The sequence below is a fragment of the Zonotrichia albicollis genome, chromosome 12 (assembly GCF_047830755.1).
Source record: "Zonotrichia albicollis isolate bZonAlb1 chromosome 12, bZonAlb1.hap1, whole genome shotgun sequence".
NCBI lineage: Eukaryota > Metazoa > Chordata > Aves > Passeriformes > Passerellidae > Zonotrichia > Zonotrichia albicollis.
Window position 1 is genome coordinate 4,120,001 of NC_133830.1, and position 17,864 is coordinate 4,137,864.

General features: G+C 43.4%; 1 protein-coding gene across 21 annotated transcripts in view; it reads left to right on the plus strand.

Moving 5' to 3' along the window:
* The window catches only part of FOXP1 (forkhead box P1), a 376,283-nt gene that overhangs the window by 340,497 nt on the left and 17,922 nt on the right, over window positions 1-17,864 (plus strand). For 18 of the 21 annotated variants that reach the window (XM_074550350.1, XM_074550351.1, XM_074550347.1 and 15 more), the window contains 4 exons: window positions 4,506-4,589; window positions 12,993-13,194; window positions 13,286-13,365; window positions 14,006-14,107. In XM_074550350.1, coding sequence (XP_074406451.1) covers window positions 4,506-4,589; window positions 12,993-13,194; window positions 13,286-13,365; window positions 14,006-14,107 — 468 coding nt within the window. The remainder of the gene's footprint in view (window positions 1-4,505; window positions 4,590-12,992; window positions 13,195-13,285; window positions 13,366-14,005; window positions 14,108-17,864) is intronic. The other 3 variants (XM_074550362.1, XM_074550364.1, XM_074550369.1) reach the window with 1 other exon arrangement.

Sequence of the window (17,864 nt, forward strand, 5' to 3'; positions counted from 1 at the left end):
CTCGCCCTAAGCCCATGCCAATATTTTTGAAAGGTTTATCAGCATTTAGAGCATTCTGCTAATTGCTCTAAATGAGTTACAGGTACAGCTTCACACCCATTTAGTGCTGCCAGTGCTCAGAGTCATTGCAAGGGAAGGCAGCATAAGGTCCACAAGACAAGACCATAATTTCAAAATGGTGTGAGGCCAGAAAGTTCTGGATTTAATTTAGGCATATAAGCAGGGTAGGTAGGATGAACTGGAGGCCTAAATTAGGCAGGAGTGTTGATAACAGAGCGAGGCCATCTCTGCTTGGCCAGCAAGGACAGGTGCAGGAGGAGGAGGGTGATCCAGCTTCTGAAATTTACCTGCAGCTTTCCTCTTCTCCCTCTCCTTTCATCCTGTATCAGTCCTCTGATAGTTCAGAAAAGCCCCTAATCATGTGGAAGGATTTACCCTCCAGTCCCTATTTTGCCTGGCTGTGGCCTGTTTTTGCACAGAACCATAACAGGACAGGAATGTGGTGCCTAGCAGTGGGGTGCCCAGTGACATGGTCTGAGGAGCACTGAGCTGACCTCAGGCTGTGGAGCAGTTACCAGCAGAGTGATGGCAGCCCCTCTGCAGACTGAGCTGTGTGAGTTAGATAGAAAAGGGACCCACAGCCTTTGCCCCTGATCAGCAGCCCTGGTGAGCAGCTTTGCCTTACAGTGCAGCTGGGAATTACCAGCTTCAGGGTCCAGCACCAGATCTACATGGGCAAGATCTACATTTCCCACCATCTAATGCATGTACAGCTCCATCAAAACAAATTCATTTCACCTGAGGGATATACTTCAGGTTTTGAGTGTGATGGACCCAAATGCTGTCCTTTTGTTGTTGATTATGCTGTTATTTTACTCATTATGGTTTTATCAGCGTTAGAGAAAAGGGAATTATCTTCTTCTAAAGTACATTTTAATCAACATTTTGGAAAGAAACGGGTCAAATCTGTTTTGTGTTTGATTGCAAATAGTCCTTAGCAGAAATCTTGACGTTTGGTCTTAGCATTTCCATCACAAACATACTTCAAAAATCACAGGCAAGGTAGAAATCTTCTCACATTTTGCTTTGTTTAAACCATCTTGACGAGATCATTTTTTGCCATTATAAATAGTGAAGATTGTGCTGCTGAGTAAAACACAAATGCAGGAACATACCCCTGTCCTTAGCTAGCTGTTAGCTGGAATAGGATATCCATTTTGCTGCCTTCGAGTGGGAAGACATTTCAGAATGGCAACAGGGCTGTGATGAGTCTAGAGAAGTGTCTCCTAAAGGAAGAAAATGAAGGCAGCTGGCCATTTTCAGTGCAATGAAAATGCTGCTTGGGTCTGTTTTCCTGCAGCATCCATTGGCACTCTTGAAAAATGGATAAATGGATTCTCAGCCTTTCTAGTGCACAAGCCAACCAGGCACGGAATGGGAGGGCTGTGTTTTGGCTGCCTCTTGCACTGCCTGTGACTGGCTTCCTTCTCCTTTGTCCTTGGTTTGTCCAAAATCCTGCTGCTGAAGTGCTCTCCCATTCCTGCTGAATGCCCTCACTGGGTTTTCATTTTCCCATTCCTGATTCTTGTCTTTTTTTTTTTGGTCTGGTTTTCCTCCGTACAATTTCTTCATCACCTGTGTTTCTAATGCCTTTCCTCTTGCTCCATGGTCACTGCCTTGTCTGAAGCCCCTTGTGGCCTCTGCTTTCTGTGCTTCCCTCTCCTGACTTTCCTACTGGTATAGTTTTAGAATTTAACCTCTCCAGGGCAAGCTGTGTGTCTTGGTGTCCACATTTGCAGGGCTTGTACCTTCCTCTGGATGTATTTTCATCCTGCCATAGTTAGGCACTCACATTGTACATCCAGAGGTGAAGGAAGTCTCACAAAATGAGGTTTATCATGGAGAACTGTCTGTAAACTCCCACCATGGCTGTCTGAAAACTCCCACCATGCAGAGCTTTCCAAATGGGTGTAGGAAGAAAGAAGGAAGCTTCAGATGGGACTGTGTTGTGTTCCTCAGGCCCATGTACAGAGCAGATTCTTCCCTCCATGTCAGAACTGTCCTTGCCCAACAACATTATCAGTAGATCAAGAGCGTTTTCCTGCCTGTTGACTATTAATTCCTATTTCTGGACCATCTACACTCCAGTCATTGCCACCAGTGAGAATTTGCTTCCACCAGTGGCTGAGCAATCCCCCATGGCTTCTTTTGTTTGACCCCACTGACCAGAGGGGCTACTAGTGACACTCTAGCTTTATATCACTACTGCTTCCTGACCTAAGGGAAAAACAGTTTAAAGAAATTCTTCAGATTTTTTTACTTCTCTTCAGCGCTTTGAAACCGAGAGACCTCTATTTTTCATAATTTAAACTCCTGCCTAACTGGGTGAGTGTTTGAATTCCTAGACTATGACAAAATGCTAGCGTGTGTCTGCCTGAAATGTCGAGAGGATCTTTAATAACCTCCATCCACCAGATTCGGCGTTAAAAGCATTGCTGAGACGATGAGTGGAAACACTACAAACAAGGACCCTGGCAGTGGGAGGGAGGTGCCCCTCTCCCTTTCCCTCTCTCTTTCCCCTCTCCCTCGCCATGGGGGCCGGGGGAAGCACGGCAGGGTGTGCCCTGTGCTGCTGGGTGCCATCCCCTCCTGCCGCCGCGCCGGGGCTGGCAGGAAGCTCTCAGGTGCCTGCCTTTTGTTTATTTTGGCTACGAGATGCTGTTTCTTCTGCAGTAGCCTGCAGACCAAAATTTAATGCACAGATGACCCCGCCAAGCAGCCCGTGTGTGCCCGGAGACTGCTAGGAATGAGGGATTGCACAACAGAGCTGCGCCGAGAGCGCAGCTATTTCTTGGCTTAATTTGTTTTGTATGAAGCACAGCAGCTGAGGGTGAGCCCTCTCCTTTCTCTGGAGAGGTTCTCAGAGGACTCTCAGAGGGAGAAGTTCCTGCTGCAGCACCGAGATAAGAGCCTGTCGCTGCCCTCAGCTCTCCTGTGAAGTGTCCAGCTCAGATCAGGATGAGATTGCAGGAGATCTGCCATAGGTGTCAGGTTTTCTCTCTTGCCATTGAGGTTTTTGACCAAAACAAGAGGAGCCATTTGAAAAGTGTAGTGACACCATTTTTCCCTTTATTTCATTCCTGTCTTGGAAACTTCAGTGCCAGGTTTTATCCCATCATGGCACAATCTCAAACCCCTTGCCTTGCAAAGAGCAGGACAACCTTGGCCATAAGGCTGTGAGTGGAGATTTACGATCAACTCTCCTTTTATATACACTTAGCCCCACTTTACGGCTACAAACAGATGATGGTGATAAGGTGGGCAGGTTGTTTTAAGTTTTTCTGGAATGTGAGCACAGTTCTCCTTTTGGCACCAGGAATCTGGCTTGTCTAAAGCCAAAACTAAGCTCTGCAAAAACTGGCATTTGTAAGAACCTAATTCAGGTCATCTTGGAAGCAGCAACCTTTATGTTCAGCATGCAGATTAACAACACCCCTTTTTCATTAGTATTCTTAATATCTTTCCACTGTAATTTTTTTTTGAAGAGCAGCTGGAAAAAAGTCCCATTCACACATTGAAGAAAAATTTCTTGTTTCCAAAAATATTGAAATTTAGTGTCTGTCCAGGGCATTGAAGTGCTTTGGGAAGCTGACCAGGCTATGGATGCATACCAGTGATCCAGAGATTCCAGCTGTGTGGGTCTCAGCCATAAAATACAAGAAACATTGAGATCAGGGGCTTTACCCCAACTCTTGGGCCTGAAGTGGCTGATGTGACAGGATGACAACATGAGTCCTGTGGCACTGGGTGCTCAGGGATGAGTGGTTTGGGGTGATTACTGCTGCTTTCAGCCTTTCCCACCCCATTGCCCTCAGCCAGAGGGATGCTGGCAGCTCCCACAGCAGGTCCTGCCCCATGCTCAGGGTGGCCCTGCTCAGGTGCCCAGCCTTGCTTCCCACTGAGGACTCTGCCACCTCCTCAAGTCAAATCAAGGTGCTTCTGGACCAAGGCTGCCTGCAGAGCCCTGTGGAGGTGCCTCATGTGGTTAACCACCCCAGCTGTGCTCGTTGCATGTGCCACAATGCCTGTGGTTGACGTAAAGCCCATCTGTGCCACTTGTTCTGTGCTCTGAGAGAAGGAAACGCATCCTAGACCCGCTGCCTTGCTTTCCTTCTGCTGAGCCTCCCGAGCTGGAGTGGGGCTGGTTAATAAACATGATTCACTGTTGTCTTTTAGCTGTCAAGGCTGGAGTGAAGCTCTTGGTGCCAGCAGGTCTAGCTCTTCTCACTCGAGGGCTAATGCATTTTGCTTTGGGAAATGGTGACACCCAGCACCACACATTGGCTTTACCTCACGAATAGCCCATATACAATTTCCAAACTACTCAGCAATAAAACTCTTCTGTCTCATGCCTCGGTGCCAGCTGTTTAATTAGGAATAAGCAGAGGCTGGGTTTTATTTGTACGACTAACAGAGGATATTTTTTTCTTTCTCTCCCCTTCCAGCTTGCAAAAGATAAAGAGCGCCTGCAAGCCATGATGACACACCTGCATGTGAAGTCAACTGAACCAAAAGCCACCCCTCAGCCCGTAAGTACTGAGCTGTGCTGAAAGCAAAAACCAAACCTCACAACAAACCTCTCTTTCCTGTTCCCCACTGGAGCCCACCCTGTGGAGCCTGGCCCATTTCAGAGCTGGATGTGGGAAGGAGATGGGAAGTGCAGCCGAGTTTTGTCATCACCCTCTCTTCAGGGAGTTTCAAAGTCCAGTTTGGTTCCAAAGCTGATGCATTGGGCCTTTTTTTGGCCTCATGTTAGTCACTTTGCATCAGTCTGACTGGATGAAATCTTAGGAAGTGTTAGGAAGGAGTTGTAATTAAATTATATGTAGTATATTTATTTTGCTTTCTCCCGGTCTGACAGACATTTACTGTAGAAGTGACTCTAACTGCACGTTCCGATGATAATCACAGTTACCCGGTATCAGGTTTTATACTGTTGAAACTGAGAAGGGAAACCTCCTCTACCCCAGATTGCTCTTTGAAGAAGGGGGAGTAGGGGAAACAAGTGGCTTTGCAGCCCAAGAAAACTCCTGGTTACCCTCAAACCCAAGAAAATCCCCCATCTCATTCCCTGACTGTAATGACTCTTCTTCAGCTGTTGTTTTCTATCAGCCTCTTAATGCTGAAAGTGTTCCTGGGAGCTTCCAATGATTATTCAAAATGGAGAGAGTGCTTTGCTTCTTGATTTTAAGATTTGTAAGATTTAAAGGTACACTGGCTTTATTTGATTTTGCTTTGAGTCATTGTGTGAAAATTAATTGAGCGTTGACAATCTATAGTTAGTACCAGCAATTTTAATCAATATGCAATGATGCAGCATAATGACAAAGTATTGGTTTATCTGTTTTGATTGATTTTTTTTCTATAAATAAAGCAAACACACACCCATATATGTGTGATTTATGGTGATAGAAATAAAAAGGAGTCAGACTATTAACCCAGCAAATATGGTAGCCTGCCAAGATGCAGTTGGTAGACAAAATTAATGTCTGAAACAGAACACATTACAGAGATAGAGAACATAAAATCATTAAACACTTCGCGCACACATTTTTACTAGAAAAGGATTTCTCAGTTTCCATGTAGTTGGAAATAAATGGCTGCAGAAGTGCATAGGGAGGCTACTAGATAGGAAATTGCAGGCTATTGAGTAACACTTGAACAGATGTCATAGTCAACGGGAAACTTCCTTGCCTTTTTGGAGTGAGTTGAGTGGTAGGTACAAACCCTTCCATTTAAGATGTGAGATGCCTAAAATTGCTTGGTCTGGTGGACACCAGCCCTCTAGAGTAGAAACTAGTGTCAGTGTCTATAAAAATAGCATTCTTCTATTTCCTCACATCCATCGCAGCCCGAATGCAAATGCTTCAGCGCATTGTTGGCAAAGTGTGTAGACCCAACAGAACGGGGAGGAGGTTTGGTTTCTATAGCTCTTACTGGATTAAAAATTAAAACAGCGGAATAATCTGGGAGTCTCAAAGCACTCTGCCTTGAGGCCTTTCATAACAGCAGTGCCCCTCAGGAGGAAGGATTACAAACTGAAGGGAGGAAATCATCAGAAGGCGAGCGGTGTTTGGCAGGGCTGCTGGTGATCGATGCCGGGCCGCCGAGGGCAGGGAGCTCTGGAGGGTCTCGTAGGCTACAGAGATACCAGGGTGTCGCCATGAAGATTAGTGTTAACAGCTAATAAACAGGGAAAAGCACAGGAGAAAAACCCGTGAACGCAGGGGGAAAAGGGCTGTCTTGATTAGTATTAAAAATGTTTTACATTCTGGAAAATTATAGCTTTGTTGGGGACCTCCTACTAAATTTATTTTTAACTGCTCTATTGAAAATTCTGTACCACTAGTCAACATTATCTCTCAGTTGCTCAGCACAGTGTTTCTTTATTAAAAGAAATAGGCATGAATATTTTTGACTGAAAAATTAATAGCTTTTGAATTCATACACAGCAGGTTTTCTTTTGCAAAGAAGTCCAATATCGCTGCACAGCACTTCTATAACCATTTATTTAGAGTCCAAGTCAAACCTTTGACAGCTAGAGCAGTGTTACAAGCCAACATAAAGAACTCCAAGATGTAAACCAACAATAGGCAGTCTGTGTGAGGTTTGCCATTGTCAAATACATAGATTGTTTGGATTAGTTTATGTAAATGTACTGTTGTATTACCCTTTGGAAAAAAAAAAGATCACATTTGTGTATGAAAAGTGGTTTCGTTCACAGGCAGCATTATAAATTCCTTATCCTTTAACTTACATGTTAGAAGTAAAAATTGGTGCCTGACAGGCCTATATTGTGTGGCACTCTGTTGTTGGATTGAAACTGCCTTCTTTTCATTTATTGAAATATAGAAAAATTTATTATAGATACCATCTGATAAATCAGAAATTATTAAAATATGTATAGGTGAAGCATTTGAAAATTAATTATAAAATGTAGAAGTGTAGTGTTTTGCATAAATTGTGCTTTCCTAGTGAAAAAAATACACAGGCATTGCATAGACTCTGCTAGACCCTCGTCCTTTCAACTCAGTGGGATAGGACTTTGGTAAAAAGATCTGATGACCATTATTGCACTGCAAAGTAGTCTTTACATCCAGTAATTAATTTTTTTTTCTGCCAACGTAACTAATGCAAGGTGTGTGTTAGAACTAATATATTACAGTACTTCTGTGGTTTTAAAGGAAAAAGCGTCTGCAGATCCAAACATAGCAGTGAGTTTAGATTTAAAATTAGAGCCTTTTCATGACTGAGAAAATGTTTTTATTCTGCTTAAAGGATCTTAATGCTTGTTTTAAACTATTTTGTTACTGGCAGGTAAGAGGGTACATGAGCATTTGTGTTAACTATGTGCCATTTGTAATCCAACCTGTCCACTTGTGCCATCTTTGCCTTCTGGGCTGAGACAGTAGTTGAGTGTGTGGTGTTGGACCAGTCTGGACCACAGCCAAGTTCTTGAGGGTTGTGCATCAATTCAAAACTCACTCAGCTCTGGGGAAGGGTTGCTTGTCTAATTTATCCATGTCCTTCCATCCCATCCCCGGCTTTGGATGTCTTTACCTCTTTGCAGTAATTTTGAGCTTGGCAGGAGTGGTGGAGTGGCCCCTGCATTTCAGCCCACCAAGAAATCTGCTCAGTAAAGCTCTCTAGTCCTACTAAAGTCGATGAGATTTAAGCACATTCCTGTGTAGTGGTGGTGGCCCAAATCATTGGCAGACTGTGTGGGCAGGGAGGTGCTGTCGGTGTCTGGTGCTGCTCCCCAGGGGCTGCTGGGCAGCCAGGAGGGGGTCTGGGGTACAGGGGAACATCCCAGGAGCTGGGGCAGTGCTCAGGATCACCTTTAAAAACACCCAGTTTTATAATGAAAATCCCCAAGAGCAGCAGTTCAAAAGAAAACAGAGCTATCTCAGAGCTCAGCACTGGAAACAGGCAATGCTGTCCCATCCGTGCTGCACGTGCTGTTCCAGTGAGGGGCCTGAGTAAAGTGAGAACAAGGCCATGAGACAGAATAAGCTGTGACGTGTTTTGGTAAGGTGAACTTTTTTTCAAGGTAAAAAAACAAAACCACAACACAAAAGCCGGAACAGCGATTTCTCAAGAACTGTCATCCTGGTTTTGCTATTAAGGTACCCCCCCGACACGCTGTTGTCATCGGTGTTAGCCATCAGCATAATAGCTTCAAATGGAAATGTGCTTTCTTCTGGGAGGATTAACTTGTGTTGAAGTTCATAGGAAGGGAAGGAGAAGGAAAAAGCATCAACCAACAAGTAATTCTTCATACTAGGTGCTATAGCTATCTTTTAAAAATAGACAGAAAACTTTTAAAGGCCCTTCTGGCACTTTAAATAAGATGCACTGTTAGATATCCCTTCTTTAATGTATTTTTTTTTACCATAACCAGAGCAGTTATGATTGTTTTGAAATACTGTTTTTAGCAACTGTAATAACAAAGCAGTAAAAAAAAAAAGTCTTTTAACTGTTGAGGTAATGACTGAGCATTTTAGCTGCTGTAGCCATACTTTATAGTTTGAAAAAATAACGATATGCAGCAATAAAGAGAGATTCTCAAGCACAACAAAAGCTGTTTTTATATACTGGTTTTCATTAAGTCTCACTCCTCAGCTTCAGTTTCCTTAGTATTCCTGCCAATAACAACACCTGCTAAGTGATTGCTCCCTGCCAGGCTCTGCATCCAATACACTGATGTGTCCAGGCTGAAACAGGGAGAGGAAGACACAGCAATGAACAAAGTTTTAGGCCCAGTATTCACTTTCTCTCTCTCACCCTCAATGTCAAGAAAAGGAGTTTCTTCTTAAAAGTATTTCAGTCCCAGGAGTTCAGTGCAGATGAGTCCCCAGCTCCAGCTGGGGCCAGAGCAGCAGCACCCATTGCAGGGGAATAACTGGGTATGGCCTCACTGTGACCCTTAGAAACTTTTTTTCCCTTTTTTTAAGAGTTTCAGTGGTATTTCATGTGCAGCCACTTTTGTCATGTAAAATATTTACACAAAATGAAATCAGACTTAGATCTAGTAGGAGAGCCACTAACTGGAAAGCTGGTTTTTTAAACTGGGTAATAGCATGGGTTACCTCTGCCTTTTTCATATCTAAAGAAAAAAAGCAAATTACTCTGTTTTCACCTTTAATAGGAAGACATGACTATTTCTTGAAAGGGAAGGTTAATAATAAAGTCCTAAGAAGGATATTGAGCGCTGAAACAGTTATGGCAGTTACGAATTACCAAGTCAAAACAATGTAAGGAAATATTCTCAAAAACCAAAACTGAACAAAGCTATCAAAAAAGTTGAGAGATTGAATTTGCAGGATTTTAGGACTTAACAAGTTTTGTGAGATTTGGCGTGTTTTCTGTATTATTATTTTTAGGTTTGGTTGTTTTTTAAAGGCTGGAGGAAATCCTCCCCCCATTCCCAGGACAAATATTACAAAAACATTCTAACTCCTTGGTGCAGGGGTGAACTCTGAGTGCCCACATTGCTGCTTGTTGAAGTGCTCACTCTGTGGCTTGGGTTCCCTCCCCTCTGCCAGCAGTGATGCTCATCCAAAAATTACGGTATGTGGGAAACAGCCTGTGTACAAAATACCAATGCGAGCAACTTTTCTAATCATAGTAACTTGTTTTTAAATAGCAAATGCAAACAGGCAGAAACCATGTAGAGTTTCCATCAGGAAAAGAAACCCTCCCAGCCCAGTCCCTCCTTGATCTTTGCCCTGCACAGTCATCCACAGCCGCTTCCACGTTTCTAATTGACGCCAATATTAAGATTTAATAGTTTACCATTCAGATTAATAATTCAAGATGGCAACAAAACCAACACCATTCATAATTTGTTATTCTGCTCTAATTCACAACCGATTTTTCAGCCTTGGCGCTATCGACGCAACAAAGGAAGCGGCAGCGAAAGGCTGTGGAGGGAGTGCAGCCCTCTCCTCCCTCACCCTGGCTCGGGTTTGGGGAACCCAGCTGGAAGAGGAGAGTGTCATCAAATAAAACACGGAAAACGGAAAAACTTCGCTAGCGATGGACAAGGTCGTGTTTCATTAACTTGTTGGTTCAGGCTCACAAATGGTCGTCGGAGGTGAAACGCGGCAGACTCGCTGCGTTCCAGCTTTTTGTTCTCTCTTTCCTCACAGACTGCAGTCATGTTTAATTTGGAAACTGGGCTCCTTTGGCAAATTAGCAATTAGAACAATTTTGTGGGAATATGTATATGTGTCATTAGGTTTCCTGCAAATTAATAGCGAGAGCAGAGGTCAGGCAGAAATTTTCCACTTGACTGCAGCTCCTCTGTTGAGATTTGGCACTTTGTTTTGGAACGGCCACAGCTGCTCAAAGCCACAGTCTTCCTTTAGGAACTGTCTTTTAATTAGTTTACCTCATAGCCATTATTACAAATATTACTGCCTCCCCTCCTTGAAATAAAATTACTGTTTCTACAAAATATTCCGGTGACATCTTGCACCACTGCACATTGATGGTGGGGTCACTTGGATGCAGCGTTTAATCATTAGATCACCTCCATAAGCATCTCCTAATTAGAGTCCTTACAATACAATTTTATCTGGTAATTAGCTGAGATTGGCTGCTTCCTCTGTAGCTTATTAGTGGCAGCCCAGCAGTGGGTGTGAATCACAGTGTCATTTGTCAAGCCTGTTAAAGCCCCCCCCTTTGCTCGTCCTCTTCTCTGTTTATTCCTCATCACTACCTATGCTGTAAAGCCTAAAGAAATTTAACTCGATTCAGATTCTTTAAGCAGGGAATGCTGACCTTTGTGGATCCTTTCTCAAGCTTCCCTAGTAGAAACAGATTAAATGTTAAGTTTTTACATGCTGAAAAAGAAAGGGGGCTCTTTTGAAATGGAGTAGTTGGGAGCTGTAATGATGAAGCAGGAGCAGTGATCTTTCCAACGGGAGGGCCCGGCTGCTGAGCCTGCACTGAGAAGGGCACTTAAAATTGATGCAGATTTCCACGCAGTTATTGGACTGTTAAAATGTCCATTTAGAAACTGAGATAAAATACAGTAGATTTAATTTCATGGTGAGACCTGTCAGTTGCACTATTATTATCATCACTGGTCCTTTTATCATATGTAATAGATGGATAGATGGATAACAGGGAGACATTACTATATATATATGTCCCTAATCAGTGTCCTTAAATCAGGCCAGTCAACGAGCTGACTGGGTGGCACATGGTGGCAGTGCATGGCACCAGGGGTGTTTAAAACTCCAGACTGCAGGTGGTGGTTCATGCTGGAGCAGGGATCAATACCTGCATTTCACCACCTTCACCATCTCTTCCTGGGTTTATACTCCCTGGTTTTACCACAAAGTGTTAAATATTTCCCACTGGAGGGCAAGGGAATTTTTAAGCCTCTGCAGGGAAAGGTGTGTGTTTGCAGGTCTGCTGCTCACCGCCTTCTTCCCTTGGAGCAGCAGCATCAGGGCTGTGCCAGGAGTTTGTGGCTAGGGTTTCCCTCAGCTCCTTCTCACTGTCAGGAAGGACAAGCAATCACAATTTATCTTCCCTCAGCTGAGCCCTTTCTGTGGGCGATGGGCTTTTTGTGTTGGTATCCTCTCTGTAATACTACAGCTCTTTATTTTCCACTACCTTTGTTTGGGATAAATCCTATTATTTTTAAAAAGAAAATTATTTGTGGCTATTAACTCATATGAGGGATGCTAATAGGAGTTTTCTTATCTGGTTACTTTCATACAAGGAAAATTAATACAGTGCTTTATGGATAAACATGAGATTTTGGGGGCATAGCTGCGTCGTGTGCCTTGCCTTCATCTCAGAAGGTTTAATGTCTAGCAAAGAAGGAATTTTAATCATGAACAAAAGTTGTAAAATTCTGGCCCTGTTAAATTCAGTAGGAATTTTGCTACTGACTTCAGTGGGGTCAGGATTTCACCAGTATTATTCGTGAAACTGCCTAAGGGAAGGAAATGTGGAAGTAGTCAAAAAGAGCCCTTTTCTTGATCGTCTTCTGTGATGTTGTATTTAAGGGATTGGAGTGTTTGTTTAAAATACTTCAGCAGCAGCAACCTATTGGGATGGGGCGTCATCTTTCAAAGGACGTTGTAGGGCAGAAAGAAGGGGTTGGGGAGGAATGTGGATGCTGGTTATATAAATAGGTTGTGCATCGAAAACAGTCGGGTTGGAGCTGGGTTTGATACCCAATCCTGGAGGCAGGTGTGTTTTACAGCCTGCTGTGGCACGCTGCCACACCAGTGAGGCCAGGCTTCGTGCAGGTAACACCAATGCCTTCCATCCTAGGAGGGAAAAACAGAGTGGTGCCACTTGTGCTGGGCTGAATGCTCGCAGTATTTCATGCACTGTGATTAATTAAATTATTCCAGTGTTAACCTACTCTGGGCTTTGCTTTTAAAATGGATGAACAGAGAGGAAAAAAAAAGAAAAGCCGAAATGCTGAAGAGAGAGATTGTGTTTTCTCCCTAGTATATCCCTAGGAAAGTCTTGTCTTTTATTTTAAGCCTGATGCCTTCAATGAAATATCCAGGAAGACTGATTAGAAGCCATGCATAATGATAGCATGGAAATCAGAGAGGTGTGGGGTTTAGACTGTGAAACAATGAAACTTGAAGTAAAATATTAAAATAATCATGTACTGTGCGAGATCTTCCATTAAGATTTAGATAAAAATTCATGATTTGTTCTTTAGGCAGTAGGCTATGTTGCTCTGTTTTTTAAACCTATTTGGAGATGTATTTATGTAATTATTATCTATTTCCATTCACTGGCTCTTAACAGAGATGTTACAGCAGCACTTTGTGCTGAAGCTGCAGAGTCTGCTTGTAACTGAGGGACACTCCAGTACGAGGGTTTCCTCTGCAGCCCTTAACCACCCAGAAATGCTGTTTGTAACAGCCCCCTCGTCCTTCCCCCTGCAGCTGAATCTGGTATCGAGCGTCACGCTGTCCAAGACCGCGTCCGAGGCGTCTCCGCAGAGTTTACCTCATACTCCCACCACCCCGACTGCGCCCATCACTCCCGTCACGCAGGGACCGTCGGTCATCACTACCACGAGCATGCACAACGTCGGGCCCATCCGGAGGCGGTACTCGGACAAGTACAACGTCCCCATCTCTTCAGGTAACGGGGTTCTGCTGGCACAGCCCCCGCCTTCCCCCGTGGCCCGGCGGCGTCGGGCTGCGATGATAACAGAACAACTGCTCTTATTTAGCAGATATTGCCCAGAACCAAGAATTTTATAAGAACGCAGAAGTTAGACCACCATTCACGTATGCATCTTTAATTAGACAGGTAAGCTGAGCCAAACACACGCGTCTGGATTAGGGAAAAAAGTATATCTCCCTATATGTGCTGGATTAAATAGATTTTCAAACCTTTGGATGTAAGCGTGCTCAAATGCTCAAACCTTTACTATAAGGGTTTTTAGAACTGCAATATATAACATAATTGCTTTTGATTAAGTATTACAATACGATGTGATTATTAGGAAATTCATTTCACACAACAGTGAAAATGAGCCTGTTTAAAGATGGCAAGTCAATTATCACAAGCTACAGTAATCTCTGATCCCTAGAATTAATCTGAGCTCTAAATAATTACTGAGCTTTAATCAGCTAGTGAAATGTTTTGCATTTCTCTTTGATTCTGCTTTATGAATGACTAATAAATTAATATTTCTGTAAGGAAACAGAAATAAAAACTCAAAACAATTAGATAATTCCATTTTGAATTTTGCCATTGAACTGTTAAATACATCCATTAATCTTAGTTCATATTGTGAAAACCCTCCTTTCGATTTCTTGCTCCAAATCTCTTCTTTTTCATTCTTCCTTTCTTCCCTTTTTTTTTTCGTATCTGGCAAAGTAAAACTGTGAGCGTGTTTTGTACTGGTGTGCTGGTAACTGATCTTGCAATCGCTTTGCTCCACAAGGCCATCCTGGAATCTCCTGAAAAACAGCTAACACTAAACGAAATCTACAACTGGTTCACGCGAATGTTCGCCTACTTCCGACGCAACGCGGCGACGTGGAAGGTAAGGCTGAGCCCACCTCCTTCCTTTGCTCTCTGCCATCTACAGAACAGACCTTGCTGATGACAGAAATTGTCCCGACGTGGGGACATTTAGAAAAATTTAGATCGGCAGTTGTGACATGCGCCGGGTGCCTTATCTGCAGGAACAATTTGATATTTGGCAGAAAAAATTCCTCTGCCTTTGAAAACCACTAATTGAATCCCCATTATTGGCTTTTATGTTCTGTGATTATGCCATGAGTTCCTCTGTGTGGTTGCTACGAGCAGGGAAACTCAGGCTCTTCAGCCGGAACATATTAGAAAATTAAAAAAAAAAAAGTGGTAAAGTTCTCGTGTCAGTAGAAGATATACTATTCATCTTTTTAGCTATTCAGGTTTTAATCACAACCATTTTTTTCCCTAGGATCTATAGATCAGTGGATTTCTTTCCTCAGTCGATTGACTCTTAACTACATAAACAGCTGTTATAAACTTCCTCTCTGTTTTTTTTAATCACACAGCAGAAGCTTATTGAATTTAATATGCAAGAAGCAAGCTCCTCAATGAGAAATGTCTTTAACAGAAAAAGACGTGGGGTTTTGCACTTTAATTTCCTTTGATTACTGTCACATACAGTGTTACATGAGAGGTTTGGGAAGTTAATTTTATTCTGCATTTTGGGGTCCACTCCTCCACTTGAAATATAGCACTTTAATAGTCATATTGACTTCTGAATCCATTGCAATCACAAATGAATGATTCAAATAACTGGAGGTTGTGTTGCTGTAAAAACTGTACCCTGGTGCTTGGAATCTCTTTTAATCCAGGCAGCTCTGTTGTTCTCAGACAACTTCAAATCACCAGGTAGTATGAATAGGTCCCATACATGCTGTTCCATCAGCTCTTTCTGTTTTTCCTGTCCCAGCCTGCATTTAAGATTAATTCCTTCAGCGGATGGAGCTAAAATTGGTCCTTGGAAGTTAGCTTGGTTTTTAGTGGCATGGTTTTCGTTTCATTCAGACCCCAGCACAATTTTGTACGTTTTTAACCCTGGTCTAGAAGCTCTTAAGTTCAGGAAAACTTTCTGTGATTGCTGCTTTGATTCTTCCCTGCAGTTGGAAAACATGAGCAGTGTTCAACTTTGCAGCTTCCTTACTATCCAGAAAGGAAATTAACTTTCCCTGATTTAAGATCCTTTTAGACCTGCCTGTCTTTTGCTGCTGGAGTGCTTCCAGTAGGGCTTTTCAGCAGCTGCAGGTGTGGGTGCTAAAGTAAAAATCCTATTTAGTTCCAGCAGCAAAGGGAAGCGGAGGGAGGAGTGGAAGAAGGCAGCAGGCAGTCCTGGCTGTATCTCCTGTGAGCCTAGTTTTGGGAATTAACTTTTGGCATCACAAAAAATCCAGTCCCAGGAGCCAGTGCAGATACAGAAGAGCAGTAGAGAGGCTGAGCTGCAGATTCTCAGGCTTGTGGAAGGGCACTGTGTGTCCCGGGGGGCAGGTGCCATTTGGAGACCCCTCCTTGGCCACCTTGACCTTCTGCAGGTCTCCAGGTCCTGCCTCATGTAACAGGAAAGAAAAACTTCACCCCCCACATCCACCAGCACCAGCAGAATAGACAAGTGGTTGGAGTAGGGCAGGATTTTGTGCTGGAGACTGCTCAGATTTCTGCCAACCCCCAGGAACAGCAGGGATGAAAATGCAGCTCTGGATTGGCATGACGGGAAGCCCACGGGGTGCAGAACGAGCACAAGGGGCTAATTGCAGAATCAGAATAATTTGAATATATATGTGCTGATTTGTGCTCACCTTCAGCTAATGCTTAGGGGACATTTGGGTCACTGCTCCCCAAGTTTAGGGTCAGGGTTTGGTGTGGACAAGCTTCCCTGAGCCCTATTTCAAAAACACAAAAAAGTGCAAGAATAGAGACCTTTAAAAACTGAACCTCTTTCCCAAAATGCAGTATGGCAGAGCCTGAGCAGTTATTAAAATAACAAACCCTTTCATTTACTACATTCAAGCATGTTCAGGGTAATTTTTCTGCAGAAGTGGCTTGCATACAAATATTTTTAACAAGGTAAATATATAATCTTACAATAATAGCTCCTAATTTTTCTGTTAGCTGATTGCTGGTGCAGCATTGTGAACTGGTTCTGACAGGTCAGAGGCAATGTCTGTTTGCTTATATTTTTTGGAGTAATTTGCTGGCACAGAGTCACAGCCATGAGGCACAGGCTGCAGGTGTGGCTCTGACACGTTGGGGTATTGTTCACATAAAACTGTTAGATAGCAAGTATCCAGAGGCAGGGGAAACACAACAATTTTTTTCTGGCATGAGTTCCTTAAATAAGTGATCACATGGAAAATAGAAAATTAGGGCAACACTTCATGGATGTCTTGTAAATATTCAGCTTCCCTGTCTCAACGTATCCAGCAAGAGCCCTGTCCCACAGTCTAAAACATCAGTTGCAAATGGACTTCAAGAGAACAAGAACAGTCTGTAAAGTATTTCTCCAACATTAAATTTATTTAAAGAAAAACACAAATATTCCTGCTCAACCCTGTCTTTAGAGACTATTTACAAACTCTGAGGACTCCCTTCGCTGGGCTTTGCCGTGTGCGTTTGATCAACTGCTGTATGAACCACAAGATCAGCTTTCACTGGGGGAAATAGCATTATTATTCTTACATTTTGCTCCAGACTTGACAGTGTTCCCATTTTCACAGGAAACTGCCTGAGTTACCCAGATGTGGGCCGGCAGCCCTGTGTCGGGTTGCACTAGTGCGGCACCCACCAGCAGTTGCTGAGCTGGCTGGTTTCAGCTCGTAAGGTGTGGGGCGTTTACATGTTTTTCCTCCACCTCAAAATCAGGGATTTTGCCAAAAATGTCAACAGTACTGAAATCTGGAAGAGGTGGGAGTGGAAAAAAAAAAACATTAAAAAATAAGAGCAGAAAGAAGAAAATAAGGACAGAAAGAAGCAGGCCTGATGGACAGGTTGACTTTCTGCTAGATTTCTTCCTTGCTGAGAGGAAAAGCATATATAAGGTTTATTGTTTCACCAGTTCAGCAGCAGATCGATGTGGAAAAGCTGAAGTGCCTGGATCAGGCACCTACTGCCAGAGGAGATATGTTTGCACTCAAGCATCTGCTGAGCAAAAGCAGCTCAAACCCAGATATTCCACTCCTGCCAGGGTGGGACTGTGGGGACTGCACTAGGCATGGCAGGGAATTGGAGGGGGAGCAGAAAACTCTTTGTGTTCCCCTCCCAGCACACACACCACCGCCTCCTGATTTACATGACAAATGCTCTGTGCTACCCTTTGTTTGCACAGTGATTTAGACATTCACTACTAGAGCTCCCTTTCCCCATCCAGACCCCATGTTCATGAAAAAAAAAAAAAAGAAGAGGATGATGTCGGAAGGAAAAAAAATTCGTCGTCTCCTGGTTGCCTAGACCCAGGCCATGTGTTTGGCTGGCTTTGTGCCTGCTAACGAGTCAACCAGATTGACTGAATCAATGGTGCCAGTGAGGATGGAGTTTGTTCGCCTGCAGATTTTCAGCAAATGGCTTCTTCTGTTTTTCCTGTTTCCCAAGCCCCTTTCAGCGGTGCTGGGAACATGCTCCATGTACAAATTCCTATGAATTCCATGAACAATGGCTTTGTAGAATCATAGAGTCTTTTAGGTTGGAAAAAACCTTTAAGAACACTGGGTCCAACTGTTGTTGAAGGGTATTTGCTCAGGAAACTCCTGAAGCAGGGACGAAGCATAGCACTCCAT